Source organism: Rhipicephalus sanguineus, chromosome 4 (assembly GCF_013339695.2).
Source record: "Rhipicephalus sanguineus isolate Rsan-2018 chromosome 4, BIME_Rsan_1.4, whole genome shotgun sequence".
Classification (NCBI taxonomy): domain Eukaryota; kingdom Metazoa; phylum Arthropoda; class Arachnida; order Ixodida; family Ixodidae; genus Rhipicephalus; species Rhipicephalus sanguineus.
Genome location: NC_051179.1, coordinates 14,400,620 through 14,415,884, shown reverse-complemented (window position 1 = coordinate 14,415,884; position 15,265 = coordinate 14,400,620). Strand labels below are relative to the sequence as shown.

Sequence of the window (15,265 nt, the reverse complement as noted above, 5' to 3'; positions counted from 1 at the left end):
CGTGGTCTGCTGAGGGTGACGAAACAAAATAATGGTGCTTTCGAACAATGGCTTGCATTTACATGTTTGACAGTGGGAGGCAAGATGAGATGAAGGCGTGCCATTCAATGAATTTTTGTGTTCTCGAAGTCGGGTGTTGATACATCGACCGGTCTGGCCGATGTACACGCAACCACATGAAAAAGGGATTTGGTATACCACACCTATACAGCATCTTACAAAGGCGTTTCTGTGCTTTTGACTGAAGGGCGCAGGGTACTTTAGTGACGAGTGGAAAATGTAGTCAAAAGCACAGAAACGCCTTTGTAAGATGCTGTATAGGTGTGGTATACCAAATCCCTTTTTCATGTGGTTGCGTGTACATCGGCCAGACCGGTCGATGTATCAACACCCGACTTCGAGAACACAAAAATTCATTGAATGGCACGCCTTCATCTCATCTTGCCTCCCACTGTCAAACATGTAAATGCAAGCCATTGTTCGAAAGCACCATTATTTTGTTTCGTCCCCTTCAGCAGACCACGCGTGAAATTTCGGAGGCCTATCACATTACAAAGAATGCGGCGATATGTGTTAGCCAACCATCCCTATCTTTACATGACAAAAAATTCAATTTTATCAACAGACACTGAACACGTTCCTTGGGTTGTAGGCCTGTAACTCCTTGTGACATGCGCGATGCGATGTATGTATAAATGTACGTTCTTCCGTCTAATAAAATTCAGTTGCGAGTGAGCGCTTGTGGTGTGTGTTTCTTCTGGTCCTACGTCCTTTTGCGCGCTCAAAGTTTTTTAATTAGCAGGTAACGGTGGCATTACTACTCACGCAGCAGTTAGTATAGAAAGAGAACAATGCGATTATTATATAATTTACATTCATATATATTTTGCTGTGCTGTGTGGATCCTTCTATGCCTTGTAGACTTAGAATTCACATCTAACTGCCTATTATGCATTATATTTTTGCTTTCAGTACTGCTGTTGCAATCCATGCTTTCACTATATGCTTCCTGTTTTACTGTTTTTCTATTTCGTGTTTCTAATATGCTTTTCTGTTGCTCGCCACTTACCTGCCCTGTATTCAATCAATACAATATCGATAGGAGGTGCCTCTGACAGTGTTTACTTTGGGACCTCCTTCTGTAATACTTACGAACTATGTCACTTGTAATCTTATGATGTCACAATAAACTTGAAACTTCAATGCTATAAGAGATTGAATAATTAGGTTAGGTTAAGTGGAGGAGGAAGAAATGACGGAATGGCAGGGAGGTTAGGTTAGGTTTAGAACATGATAAACGTATAGTGATGCGGGATATCAAATGAATAAGAAAAGCAAACAAATATTTTCATATTTGTTTGTCTGGCGCCAGTGGTGTTCGCACCTTTCATTACCTGGATCCGAGGACAAACACGTGAAGATACAGAGAGCCGTCCGAAGTGTTTTGCTCAAGCAACTGCAGTGAAGATTTGCCACCTGTAGTGACTCTTCCGGGCTAATTTTCGGGAGCGCCCAAAGCTAGGAAAAAATTCATGGCGTTACACGCGTCGGCTCATGGAAGATAAGCTTTCGAAGCCACTATATTTCGCAATTGTTACGTGAGGACAGACTCCAGGTCTTTATTTCAGTATGAGTAGCGCACCCAGGATTTCCGCAAGGTGTGTGTGTGTGTGTGTGTGTGTGTGTGTGTGTGTGTGTGTGTGTGTGTGTGTGTGTGTGTGTGTGTGTGTGTGTGTGTGTGTGTGTGTGTGTGTGTGTGTGTGTGTGTGTGTGTGTGTGTGTGTGTGTGTGTGTGTGTGTGTGTGTGTGTGGATTTCGACACGATCATGGAATTACTAGGAGGGTAGGAAAAGGGGACATCTTAAATGTGCCATTTCCTTGCTTCAGCTGGACGAATCCAGCAGCAAGTAAAATGGCAAACAACAACATCGAGGATGATCATTATTTCTTCATCATTTTACCGAAAGATTTTGAAAGAGCCTGACAGGGGCAAGCCGTTCTGCAAAGCAGAACATGCGAACATGCAGTTTGCGCTCCTTCACTTTAGAAGCGAATTAGTGAACACGACACATTTCTAGAGTATGGTACGAAGAACTTCTAGAGTACGGTACGAAGTGCCAGCCCTTAGGGCGACACCGCGGGGCGCTCCCACGTGGGAACAATTAGACCTAGCCTAACCGCCGCATCGCAGGCTCTCTGGACAGCCCATAGTTGATGTTGCTACTCCGAGCTCTTGAGGGCCATGCTCCATTTTCCTTCTGCGAGGTCCTTTCTAGAGTCAATCCGGAAAATTCAACCTTAAGCCACCTCCTGAATTGCAATGACAACGTCAACAGAATACTTTAGGGTATGCGTAGGATTCTCGGTGAAAAGGAGAGTGATTCAGTAAAGGGAATGTAATAAACCCTGAACCTGTGGGAACGTACGTTGTACAGCACTGAAGGCCACGATGTGCTATGAAGGATGACGTGACGTCGACACTGAGCTCTTAGTGAAGAGGCCGATGCAGTGGAGGCGCTAATGCGCATCACACAAAGCAATCCAAGAGGAACTCCACACTGACACAACAAGGAGCGGGTTTATTACAAAATGTATGTACAGCAAAACCACATCGGTATTGACAACAGACCATTAAAAAATTGTGCAACAATAACTTGAGTGATAAATGGGTGAGCCGCATAAATATAGACACAATATAGAGAAGGGACAAATAACAGCTATTGGGGAAACAACCTTGTGGTCGAACATCACCTCCGACCGTAAAACAAGCACGTCTCTTGTACTGTAGAGATGAGAATCGAAGGTATACGTGCGTGGCCCACACTGCACGACGCTCATGACGGGAACTCCATGGGCAGTAGGGCACAAGTGTATCGAAACGCTTGCGCGTAGCGGTACAGACCAACAGTGAGTATCTCAAAAAGGGTTCATCTTCACGGGCGGTGTTCGGGGAATGCGGCTAACAGTTAACATGGGCGACGGAGGCCTTGTGCTCGGCGCAACCGTAAATATCAGGCATTGCTGGCACTCTTAAATCCAGGCCAGAGTTAAGTAAAAAGCGCTAGCATACACAAGGCGATGATTATCTGGTATTTGGTCACCGGGAGCACATTCGCTCAACATTTACTGCCATGATTTAAGATTACTCCCGTGGATTCATCTCGGTCAGATTACTGATGCAGGAAAAGTCTCCACGAAACATCATACTAAACTGTACAGCTAGTCAACATGGTTCAGCTGGATGACACATGGTCGGTGGACAGCAATGTCATCACATGGGGCAAATAGCCTGGAAGTGGGTTTTCCTCGGCTAGTCAAGCAGTGGTGTCATGCAACAAACGCTGAGGCGGTGGTAGCTTGGAGGAGTGTCTCGAAATGGCCATTGGGAAGGACAAGTGTAAAAGAGCAGATTTGTGGCACGTAAAGTTCTTCTGTCGGGATAGGTGGGGAGCCTTGCGTGTGCTAAAGAAGAGGCTATAATGTACGCAGAAGCATTACTTTCGCCTGGGAGCTTGGTCTTTACATAGTGCACGTATAAGAAGTAACACGAGTAACAAATATGAAGCGAAAAATATTCAAATCACATAGCAGCGAAGCATCTCTCCATAATAAGCACCATTGTGCCAGTGAACAGCGTGAATTATGGAACAGCATGTAACTGCGCAAGAACCCAAGGCGACGAATGTTGGCACTTCGTTTTTGTTGGGCAACCATGATTCGAGTGGTCAGTTGCAATAAGGATTACAAAAGAAGAACCGAGACCATGCAAGGAGGCGACGAGTAAAACTTCGCTAATAACAATATATAACCGTTCATTTTCAAGGACTCTGCAGAGAATTTGTTCCAACCACTGATCAAGCTAATAGCGTACCTTCGATGATATCACTGAGCACCATCGCATCAGCGTGACATTTCCGATAGTCATAAATAACAATAAAACGAGTCTTAGGAGCGACAAGGTCAAAGTAAGCTCGGTCGCTCACAAAGCGAAACGCAGACCTCGTGGCAGTAAAAATAATTACGATAAAAATCCACTAGAGCATAAAATTTATACACATGTGTTACTTGGTGCGCATCTACACCGAGTTGTCCCTGATAGAGTCTCTGGTAGAATTTTGCGGTGGTTATTGTACTCAGGCAGCTAAAATTTCTAAAATCTGGACAATTTTGATGCAAGTCCGAACATGAAAGAAAATGAAAGAATATAAAAACGTTTGAAATGATGCAGCTGTGCATGCATACGTATGCATGCGTGCAGACATGTGTACGTATGCGTGTACACATGTCCACGTGCGTAAGTACATGCGTGTATGCAGCCTTCGTGTAGCGAAAAACGTTTGTCAATTTTGTAATGCACAGAAGCATCAGGAAAAGACCGAGCGAGACGTTTTCAAGTCGATCAAATGGCAGCCGAGCGCGGGAACGGTCTTGTGACGCAATTACTGGATATCCCTGACCATCACCTGACATATGGAAGGAAGCAGCACCCAAGGGAATGTGCAAGAAATCTTCGAGTGAGTATGTGTGTGAGTGAGCGCCCTTTATGTAACACGTTCCGAACGCTGCGGCTCGTGGTATGATACATGGTCTGCACACAACAAGCTACGGCCAACAGGCAGCCAAAAGTACCACACATATCAACAGCCAGCTGGGTGTGGGTCAAGGAATAGCCCTGGCCGCGAAGCCCTTCGTCATAATGGACAAACGTTCGCGAGGAGTGATGAACATGATTTCTTGGTCATACTCAGAAGTGCTGGAATGGCTGAAACCAGTTCGGACTTGCAAATTCAGCTCCTTACGACTGTCAAATATAGCAAAGCCGCGCTCAAGAGTGCCGTGACGCCAACCAATAGGCTTATGTGCCGAGTGACTGATTCTGAGACGCAGCTTCACTTCGAAGTCCCGATTGTCCACCTACTTACATTTAGCGTAAGTGAATTAAGCCTAAGCAGTAATTTCTACTGAGAAAAACATGTATTTTCAGTGTTCCAGCCACCACAGGATGCAATGCACGCTGCCCTGTTCTTTTTTTTTCTTTTAATATCGCATTTTACAATTTCTGGTGTAAAGGAGCAAACCGGATATTTTTACGGTTAGTAACCTTGTCTGTTACTTTTCTGATCCCGATCATTCTAAGGAGCCGAGCAAAGCACCTGAACTTGATATGAAACATTATCACTGCGAAGGCCATCGCTGTGCAGATTTTCAGCGTAAATTATCACGTGAATTAGCCAGGGGGATAATTTCTGCCTGTATATTGCCGCAGTCGATGCAGACCCAGCGTTACAAAAGGGTAAAAGATTCAACTTTGCTTCGGACCAATTGTGGGAGGTTAGTCTACCTTCACCGACACCTATTCACTCTGACGCAAGTGGTACGAAAGCGGCCCTACTTGCCGATGAAATTTCATCGGGTTAACTACAGCGGTGTGCAACTGTGCCTCGCTCAGATTTCAATATCTTCCAGGCGCTCGTATGATGATTCGAAGCACCTGATGCGCTGGACTTAAAACAGAACTCTCACAAAGTACCCGCACGATCGTAAAAGGTACCACTGCCTTGTAGGCTCGATGAGTTTATCGGTTGCCTTGGTAGCTCACGGCGCTTTTTCTGGCAGCACTTCTCGGCAGCCTAGTAGCGCAATGCCTCGGAAGTACAACCGTTGAGAAAATAGCCCGCAGGAGACAAAGTGCACATGCGTCCTGCTCCGGGCTCGCGCTGTAGTCTAAGCCAGATGAACCCGAAACACGATTCTGGTTCTTCAGACAGCTGGCGCCTCTGTTTCTTCGTCATCGTCGTCGTCCTTTCTCTGCGCCACCTGTAAATGTGGACGTATCTCATTTTAATGGCACGCCCTCATTCCGTCGAAGTGGCCAAGAGCCGGGTAGTCTTGCAAATATAAAATATCAATAAAAAATAAATACAATTGAAATCAACAAAAATTTGAGACTATAGGAAAATGGCATGGATACCTAGGTTATAGACAGTAGTGACATAAAGATGAAGCAATAAATCAAACAAGAATGCAACTAATCGAAGTTCTTTTTATCGAAAGAAAAAGAAATGTTCAAGTACAATTTTATAGTCAGTCTATTTGATCGCATAAGAAAATACTGTAGTTGCCAAAGCCAACGTTCTTGTCGCTCTGCCTGAGGTCCCAAAATGAGCGAATTTAAAATCTGTAACTATAATTTGAGAAGGAGTAATAGGATTGGCCACCCTGGTGTAGTACTTGGCCACTACCTCCCACATGAATACACCAATTAACCCTCGGCCCTCAGTCCCCAGCGGCTGCGAAGCAACTGACCAAGGCGGCGGTCAGACCTGCGACGCAGCAGAGGGTGCTAAGAATCTCTGGGTCCGGACAGGCCGCCATTGGAATCTGAACTTGGCTACATATAACGCTAGAACTTTATCTAGTGAGGCGAGTCTAGCTGTACTATTCGAGGAATTAGAGGGTGTTAAATGGGATGTAATAGGGCTCAGTGAGGTTAGGAGGCCACAGGAGGCTTATACAGTGCTGAAGAACGGTCACGTCCTATGCTATCGTGGCTTAGCTGACAGAAGAGAACTAGGAGTGGGGTTCCTTCTTCATAAAAATATAGCTGGCAATATAGAGGAATACTATAGCATTAATGAGAGGGTGTTATGTATCGTGATTAAGTTTAATAAGAGGTACAGGATGAAGGTGATACAGGCCTACGCGCCAACATCCAGCCACGATGATCAACTGGTTGAACGCTTCTACGAAGACGTAGAATCAGCAATGAGTAAGGTAAAGACACAGTATACTGTACTGATGGGCGACTTTAATGCAAAAGTAGGCAAGAAGCAGGCTGGAGATCATGCAGTTGGGGAATATGGCATCGGCTCCAGAAATGCGACAGGGGAGTTACTAGTAGAGTTCGCAGAACGCAATAATTTACGGATCTTGAATACCTTCTACAGAAAACGGACTACTCGTAAGTGGACGTGGAGGAGTCCTAATGGCGAAACTAAAAATGAAATAGACTTCATAATGTGCGACCACCCGGGCATTATACAGGATGTGGAAGTAGTTAACAAGATCCGATGCAGTGACCATAGAATGGTAAGATCTAGAATTCAACTAGACGTGAGGAAGGAACGGCAGAAACTGATACGCAAGAAGCCGATTAATGAACTAGCTCTGCGAGGGAAAGTACAGGAATTCAGAGTTTCACTTCAGAATAGGTACGCGGCTTTAACCGAGGAAACCGACCTTAGCGTTGACGCAATGAATGATAATCTGACTAGTATCATTAAGGAGTGTGCAGTGGAAGTCGGGGGTACAGTCGTTAGACAGGACACTGGTAAGCTATCCCAAGAGACGAAAAACCTCATTAAGAAACGGCAAGCCATGAAAGCCTCAAATGCAACAGACAAAATAGAGCTGGCGGAGCTTTCGAAGTTGATCAATAGGCGTAAAGTAGCCGACATAAGAAAGTATAATATGGAGAGAATTGAGCATGCTCTAAAGAACGGAAGAAGCCTCAAAGCTACGAAGATAAAACTGTGCATAGGCAAAAATCAGATGTATGCATTAAGGGACAAGGATGGCAAGGTCACAACCAATATGGATAGAATAGTTGAGGTAGCGGAAGAGTTCTACAGAGATCTGTACAGCAGCCGAGACAGTCAGGATGATAACGTAAGAAGCAGTAATATCCCAGAGGAATCTGACATCCCACCAGTATTAACAGAAGAAGTAAAGAAAGCCCTAAAGGGAATGCAAAGAGGCAAAGCCGCTGGTGAGGATCAGGTAACATCAGACCTGTTGAAAGACGGGGGAGAGATTATGTTAGAGAAACTGGCCACCCTGTATACGAAGTGTCTCTCGACAGGGAGGATACCAGAATCTTGGAAGAATGCCAACATCATCTTGATCCATAAGAAAGGGGACGTCAAGGACCTGAAAAATTACAGGCCCATCAGCTTACTGTCCGTTGTCTACAAGCTATTCACAAAAGTAATTGCTAACAGGATTAATACGACATTAGAGTTTAATCAACCAAGGCACCAGGCAGAATTTCGTACAGGCTTCTCAACAATAGACCATATTCATACTATCAATCAGGTGATAGAGAAATGCGCGGAATACAACCAACCCCTATACATAGCCTTCATAGATTACGAGAAGGCATTTGATTCGGTGGAGACATCAGCAGTCATGCAAGCACTGCGGAATCAGGGCATCGACGAAGCCTATATAAACATAATGGAAGAAATCTACAGCGCATCCACAGCCACTATAGTCCTTCATAAAGAAAGCGACAGAATCCCAATAAAGAAGGGCGTACGACAGGGAGACACGATCTCTCCAATGCTATTCACCGCGTGTTTAAAGGAGGTTTTCAGGGCCCTAGATTGGGAAGAATTAGGGATAAGAGTTAATGGAGAGTATCTCAGTAACCTGCGATTCGCTGATGACATTGCATTGATGAGTAACGCGGGAGACGAATTACAGCTCATGATTACTGAACTGGATACGGAAAGTAGAAGAGTAGGTCTGAAAATTAATATGCATAAAACTAAAGTAATGTGGAACAATCTTGGCAGAGAACAGCGCTTCGCGATAGGCGGCAAGACGCTGGAAGTTGTAAAGGAGTACGTCTACTTAGGACAGGTAGTAACCGCGGAGCCGAACCATGAGAGTGAAATAACTAGAAGAATAAGGATGTGATGGGGCTCATTTGGCAAGCATTATCAAATCATGAATGGTAGTCTACCACTATCTCTCAAGAGGAAGGTATATAACAGCTGCATCTTACCGGTACTTACCTATGGAGCAGAAACCTGGAGACTTACAAAGAGGGTTCAACTTAAATTGAGGACGACGCAGCGAGCGATGGAAAGGAAAATGATAGGTGTAACCTTAAGAGACAGGAAGAGAGCAGAGTGGGTCAGGGAACAAACGGGGGTTAAGGATATCATAGTTGAAATTAAGAAGAAGAAATGGATGTGGGCCGGCCACGTAGCACGTCGGCAGGATAACCGGTGGTCATTAAGGGTAACTGACTGGATTCCAAGAGAGGGCAAACGCGTGAGGGGAAGACAGAAAATTAGGTGGGTAGATGAGATTAAGAAGTTTGCAGGTATAACGTGGCAACAGAAAGCACAGGACCGGGTTGATTGGCGGAACATGGGAGAGGCCTTTGCCCTACAGTGGGCGTAGACAGGCTGATGATGATGATGATGATGATGATGATGATGATAATGGTGTTTCGAGCGTTTTTTAGCACGTAAGTGTTTTATGCCGGGGTCCACCAAGACTTCAGTGACGTATTTCCGTCCCGGATATGATGTTGATAAAATGGACGCTAACGGTTGAGAAAGAAAAAAAAAACATGGCTGATCCCTCTGTCATAGGAATCGGTATAACACGAAAGTGAAACGTGTCTTCACTGACGTAGTTGAGCGTTTGTTGGGGCGTGCATTCTTTCGCCCCAAGGGCGAAGGAATGAATGTTACAGTAACAAATTGTAATGTCACGCGAAGAACGGCAAGCAGCTCGAAACTTGCAACGCGCTGCTCAAGCAGAAAGGACGCACAGAACGAACATACACAGGATGAGAGCGAACTGTCACATTTGTAACCTATTTCTGCGTGAGCACCGCGCTCCTTTCGCAAAAGCGGCCGCTGTAGTGGGCCAAGTGACCTTCGTGCTCTCAACGCAAGACGTACGAACCACCGCGATCACGAGATAAGCGCACGCACGAGCGACCACGCCCTGTAGAGGCGGCCGCTCGTCGCAACGGAGACGACCTTTAAAGCGCGCTCTTCGAGCCCTTCGCGCCATCTCGCTACTGATAACGAAAACACGCTGTAACACGGATCTCTGAATATCGCCACCGGCAAATGGTGTATATAAATAGCTCGCCGTTCCCGGTGACGGAACTTTTTCTTTTGGTTTTTTTCTTTGCCCACTGTTAGTCTTTATATTTTACAACGTCATATCCGTGACAAAATACGTCAGTGGAGCCATGGTGGACCCCGACATAAAACACTTTCTTGTTAAAAAACTGTAAGAAAAAGTTCAGGCACCGGTAATCGAACCTGTGACTTCTCGGTCCTCGACGATAAGCGCCCGGCGCTCTTCCGACTAAGCTAGCGAGGCAGATGCACACCACCCACAAGTGCGCCTTTTATCTCTCACACATTATCTCTCGCAAGGTGCTCTCTGTTGGCGGGGCGGTGCGCCGTCTGTGAGCGGTCAAGTGAAGTAATGCGTCATGACAATAACAAGCGCCGATAGGCAGTGACAGCGTATCGATGAAAGCGAGGAACGATGCCCGCGCTAGCGTCGACGAGTCGCCCGAGAAGCAGTGACGTTCTTTGCCTTTCGCTTCGTGCTAGCGTATGACGGCTCGTTGTCGCAGTAGTGCAGCTTCCACGTGCACCAACGGTGTTTCTCCACCGCCGACTGCTTCGAGTGCGATAGTACCCGACTAATAAAACTCCTGCAATAAGCGCTGCAGAAAGGCAACGATGTCGATGGGCGAATGTCATGCCTTGGTGAAGCGAGACAGAGGCCAGCGGGACGTGGACCGCTTGCGCACATTCGCGGCTGAAGTTATGAACCTCTGCCTCCCGTGCTGCTGAAGCGCAGTGCGGTAGTGTATGCATGAGTAGGTTACCCTATCACTCGGGAGCGCATACCCTGCCGCTTCTCTCCTTAATTGGCGATGCTTTGAAGAAGCGCATATCGAGCATCAGTGTTTGTTATGTGCTTGTTAATGTCGTCCTTGCGCGGGATTCACGATACGCTGTGCCCAGGTATATGTTGACAACTTCAGCTACCACAACGGTTAAATAACGATCATGCGCGCTGGTTGTCGCTATGGAGATGTGCCACTAGGCGTCAAGGTGTAGTGCCCACAGCATGGCTGGTTATGTTTTTATGCCCGCACGCACGAACGTCAACACGCGTGAACAAGCCTATAATTTGTCGAAAGACACGAAGCTGCGGCTTGAATTATTGCTGCGAACTTGGGGATGTTTAGTTTTCCTTCATTTAGGATCCGCATCACTCGAAAGCTCTGGAGAGCACTGAGAACTTTCGCTTTCGACCAAAATTACTTTCTATAGCACCAGGAGTTTGGCGGGCGCGTCATGATGCGCTCAAAACACTTTGCACTCGTGCCTATAGTGGTTTAAATTATTGACGCAAAGGCTGTACAAGAAACACTATATAGCGCCACTGATTCGTGTTCGGTGTGGAGGAGTAGATGGTTCCGCCTACCAGATTTCAAACAGTGCATACAGTTAACTTCATACTAAATATCATATGTACAGTGCAACGAATGTAGGAAGCAAAAGAGACAGGAAACAGCGCTTGTTTGCTTGTTAGTGTTCCGTGCTATCGCACTCATGCAATTATGGTAGCCCTGAATTGTTTGCATCAGAACAGATAGTTCGTGTGCATCTATCTTGCTCGTCTTCGTCTCTCGCGCTGTTTATTTCGTTAAACGTCAATTGTTTCTTTCCGTTAGCGTTTCAATTTATGCTTACCGCAAACCGCGTTCCCATAGTCTAAAAACGTTAAGCCAAATAGGTTATAGCGGTGTCCTTGCTTTACCGGAAGAATTAAGTGAGCGAATGTTAAATATGAAGTAAATAGTAAACAAGATAAAAACTTAATTGAACACAGTGGCTACCAACGACGTTGCATAAGGACAGCTAGGCAATCAAGAAGACTGCATTCCACAAGCAATAAGGTTTACTGGTTATTTTAGCGTAAAGAAACACCTGTCCTGCTAAATTTTTCAAGTGCTTTACGAAGCACCGTGAAGACACACAGAAAAAGCGAACCTTCATGATGGTCTCCGAGTCGGCGAGTGCCTGCTTCGCCAGGTATCGCTCACGCTTGATCTTCAGCTCCAATTGACTTGGGATGTCCGGCACCACCAGGTCAATAAGTCGGCATACACAGAAGACCACGTGCTGCGCGCAAGTGGTCAGGTTAGCTTACAGCCCAAGGAAGGAAAACGGGAGAGAGGAAAGACAGGGATGTTAACCAGTTTGGCATAACCGGTATGCTACCCTGTACAGGGGGAAGGGATGGGGGAGATCGAAAGAAGAGTACAGCCCAACGTGACAGCTTAAACCTATGTCATGGTTTTCTTAACAAATGCGAGCAAGTTACACAATGAAACAGTACATTATGAGCCTTGCAAACCTGGGATACGGAGAGACAGCGAATTGTAATCATCCCCTATCTTTAGCAGTCGTGTCAAAGCATACATTTCTTAGCGCCTCCGTAAAAGCTTCATTAGGTATGTGAAAGATGGAGACAATGGTTTGAAGTAAACACCGACGTGAAATGTTGCCGAGCTAACGCATTGACGATGCGCAATACTTTTATAAACTGCTGCTTGGGCGAGTTGGTTCATGATTAAGATGGATTTATCAGCGCAAAAAGACGAAACACTTAAGAAGGAACACAAACACACAGCGCTGAGCTGTGTGTGTGTTAAGAAGGAACACACACACAGTCAGCGCTGTGTGTGTGTGTTCCTTCTTAAGTGTTTCGTCTTTTTGCGCTGGTAAATCTGTCTCAATACTTTCAATCTGACGTCCACTGCAATCCTGGAAATAAACAACGTCCAGGGATCGTAGTCTTTTCTCTTTTCAACATTCAATATTAAACAAAAGCTGCCGGCAAATTCCTACATTTCGCTATCGTGGTTGGGGCGCTTACGTTTTTTGAGACTGATTCATGATTTCGCATACACATTCTATGATCTGACCGTTCAAGACATAATAATAATTGCTGGGGTTTTACGTCCCAAACGACGATTTGATTGCGAGGAACGACGTAGTGGAGGGCTCCGGAAATTTCGACCACCTGGGGTTCTTTAACGTGCACCTAAACCTAAGAACACGGGTATTTTCGCCTCCATTGACAATGCGGCTTCCAGGATTCGATCCCGCGACCGTATCCACTAGACCACCATGGCGGGTTGTGTGACAAAATCCCTGAGCTGTATTCTTACAAAGGTGAAAGGCGCGACCATGCAATCCGGATAGAAACGTGCGCTTATGCTCACCTCAAATATAATGACGAAAGCTAGTCGTACAGCCAGCAGCTTCCAGTGAAAGAAAGTCCAATTCCCGTTCTCGTCCCTCAGATCACGGTACCTGCGGCACATCCCAAATAACTTCAAGGCTGCGTTTCTCACAACCGGCTTCATAAACTGTTACGATACAGCGACCTTGCTTCTCTCCGTACACAAAAGAATCGCCACACGTGTTTTGAAAGCATGTTCTCTGATTTGTGTGGCGTTTGCACTGCATGCCGTGTAGCCGTGCACTTCTCGCGTATAGCACGCAAAGGATAGCATGGAAACGGGGGTGACAAGATCAGCTCGTGACCCTATAAGTGCACTATGCGTCAGTTAGATTTAGTTGCATACGAGCTCTGAGTCGTCAGAGGCGTGGACTCCGAACAAACTCGAATTGGCTACATATTGTATTTGCGCTGCTAGGCTGCTACAAATTCTAACCTCCAATGCAGCCGTGCGGGTATCAAGAGTTAATATGACGCTGGCATCCAAGGCCTGAGCCAGAGGGGTATACAACAGCGGCACCACACCGACGTGGCCTGCTCTTTAGCGCTGCGGCCGATCGTGGACTTCGGCCCAGGTTCGCTTCAACTTATCATAGATCCATGTCTTACAAGGACAGAAAATGAGCTATATAGTTGCGACGGATTCATGACAAAAGAAGGTATCTTTGCAAACACGGACACAAGGAAGATATCGAAGACAACACAGACGCCGAATATCAACTGAAAAGGCACATTGCGGCGGAAATGGAACACAGGCACAAAAGCTTACCTGCGCATGTGGAACTTTATGCATATATCCCACACCGTACAGGGGGGTACATGAAGTTCGTTTTAGCTGCGGCTGCTTCTACGTAGGGCGGACGGGCGTCTAATCTATCTTTACATTGTCGATAGTGTAAATGCCCGCCTAAATTCTATGTGCAGTTGATGCCATTGAATGAACTTTATTCTGGTCCAGCAAGGGCGGACTTACTCGCCAGCAAGAGATATTTCTGAATAAGGTTATGGCCAATGCAGCATACACACCACATGTACTTGACAAATGGATTAGGCCCAGACAAGCAATTGCAAACACTTCTCCCCGATGCCCACATTGTCAAGAATTATGCAGAGCAGATTTACACCACCTCATTTGGATTTGCTCAGCTTTCTCGCGAGGAAGAACACGCATCCAACACTTGCCACGCGACGACATAAGCGCTTTAGGAAGCGTGCTACAGTCGAATGATGAAGCACAAAAAGCACTTGCGAACTATGCTAGTATAAGTGGCCTGTTTCGAGTGGTGTAGAAGAGGTCGACGATCTCGCGCGAGAGCGACTCCATTGAACTTATACCGAAAACGGATTCGCACCAAGTCATGTTAATTTATTGTGCATATGCTGTTTACCGAACAATCCCTTCCCCACCTATTCCCAAACTGCGGCCGAGCGCCTTCCTCTCCTGCGAAATAAAGGTTCAATTCATTCATTCTGGTCCAGAGAACACGCAGGGAAGACCCCGCGCTACCCTGCTAGTTCCACATAGGGACCGCCAACCTTATGCCTTTACAAAACTTCCTGGCCGCAATCGGGCTACCAATCACGAATGTGCAGTGTTGTAAAGGCATAAGAATGAATAAATCTGTTTGATGGTCGAGGCCTGGCACATCGATAGTATAGCGGTAGCGTATGTGTGAGCTAACCGTCGTTTAACTTACATAACGATGATTTGAAATGCCTGACTAGTTATCTCTCGCGTATATAAACCCCCACTTGTGCCGGATTAACAGGTGGCGCCCCATGCCTGCGCATGCGCAGATAAGATTTTGCGTCTCTTTTCTTTTCCGCCGCAGAGCGCCTTTTCAGTTGACAGTCGGCGTTTGTGCTGTCTCGATCTCTTCCTTGTGTCCCTCTTTGCACGCCTACCTTTTCTTTTTTTTTTGTCACGGACCTGTATCTTGTGCCGTATAGACCTTTTCACAGACGGCTCCCTGGGCTCCGGCATAATCCTTTCAGCGCTGTGCTAAATAGGCGTGAACCCCCAAAAATGCACTGCCGAGGCTGCGATGTCAGCTTTTGTATTCCCGTGCCCCAGCCCAGAATGGCGGTGTTTTTCTCTCCTCTCAAGAGGTCCATACACGCAACAACCTCGCCGCGTCAACAATAAGCCAGTTCCGTACGTCTTACGATACAGCGGCAA

At 46.2% G+C, this 15,265-nt stretch overlaps 1 protein-coding gene across 5 annotated transcripts in view; it reads right to left on the bottom strand.

Annotated features, from left to right (window-relative positions):
* Nucleotides 1-2,559: 2,559 nt before the first annotated feature.
* The window catches only part of LOC119389442 (anoctamin-7), an 85,807-nt gene continuing 73,101 nt past the window's right edge, over nucleotides 2,560-15,265 (bottom strand). For all 5 annotated transcript variants that reach the window (XM_037656696.2, XM_037656697.2, XM_037656699.2 and 2 more), the window contains exons 19-21: nucleotides 13,067-13,157; nucleotides 11,829-11,960; nucleotides 2,560-5,817 (exon numbers count right to left, since the gene is read on the bottom strand). In XM_037656696.2, coding sequence (XP_037512624.2) covers nucleotides 5,761-5,817; nucleotides 11,829-11,960; nucleotides 13,067-13,157 — 280 coding nt within the window. In that variant the 3' untranslated portion in view covers nucleotides 2,560-5,760. The remainder of the gene's footprint in view (nucleotides 5,818-11,828; nucleotides 11,961-13,066; nucleotides 13,158-15,265) is intronic.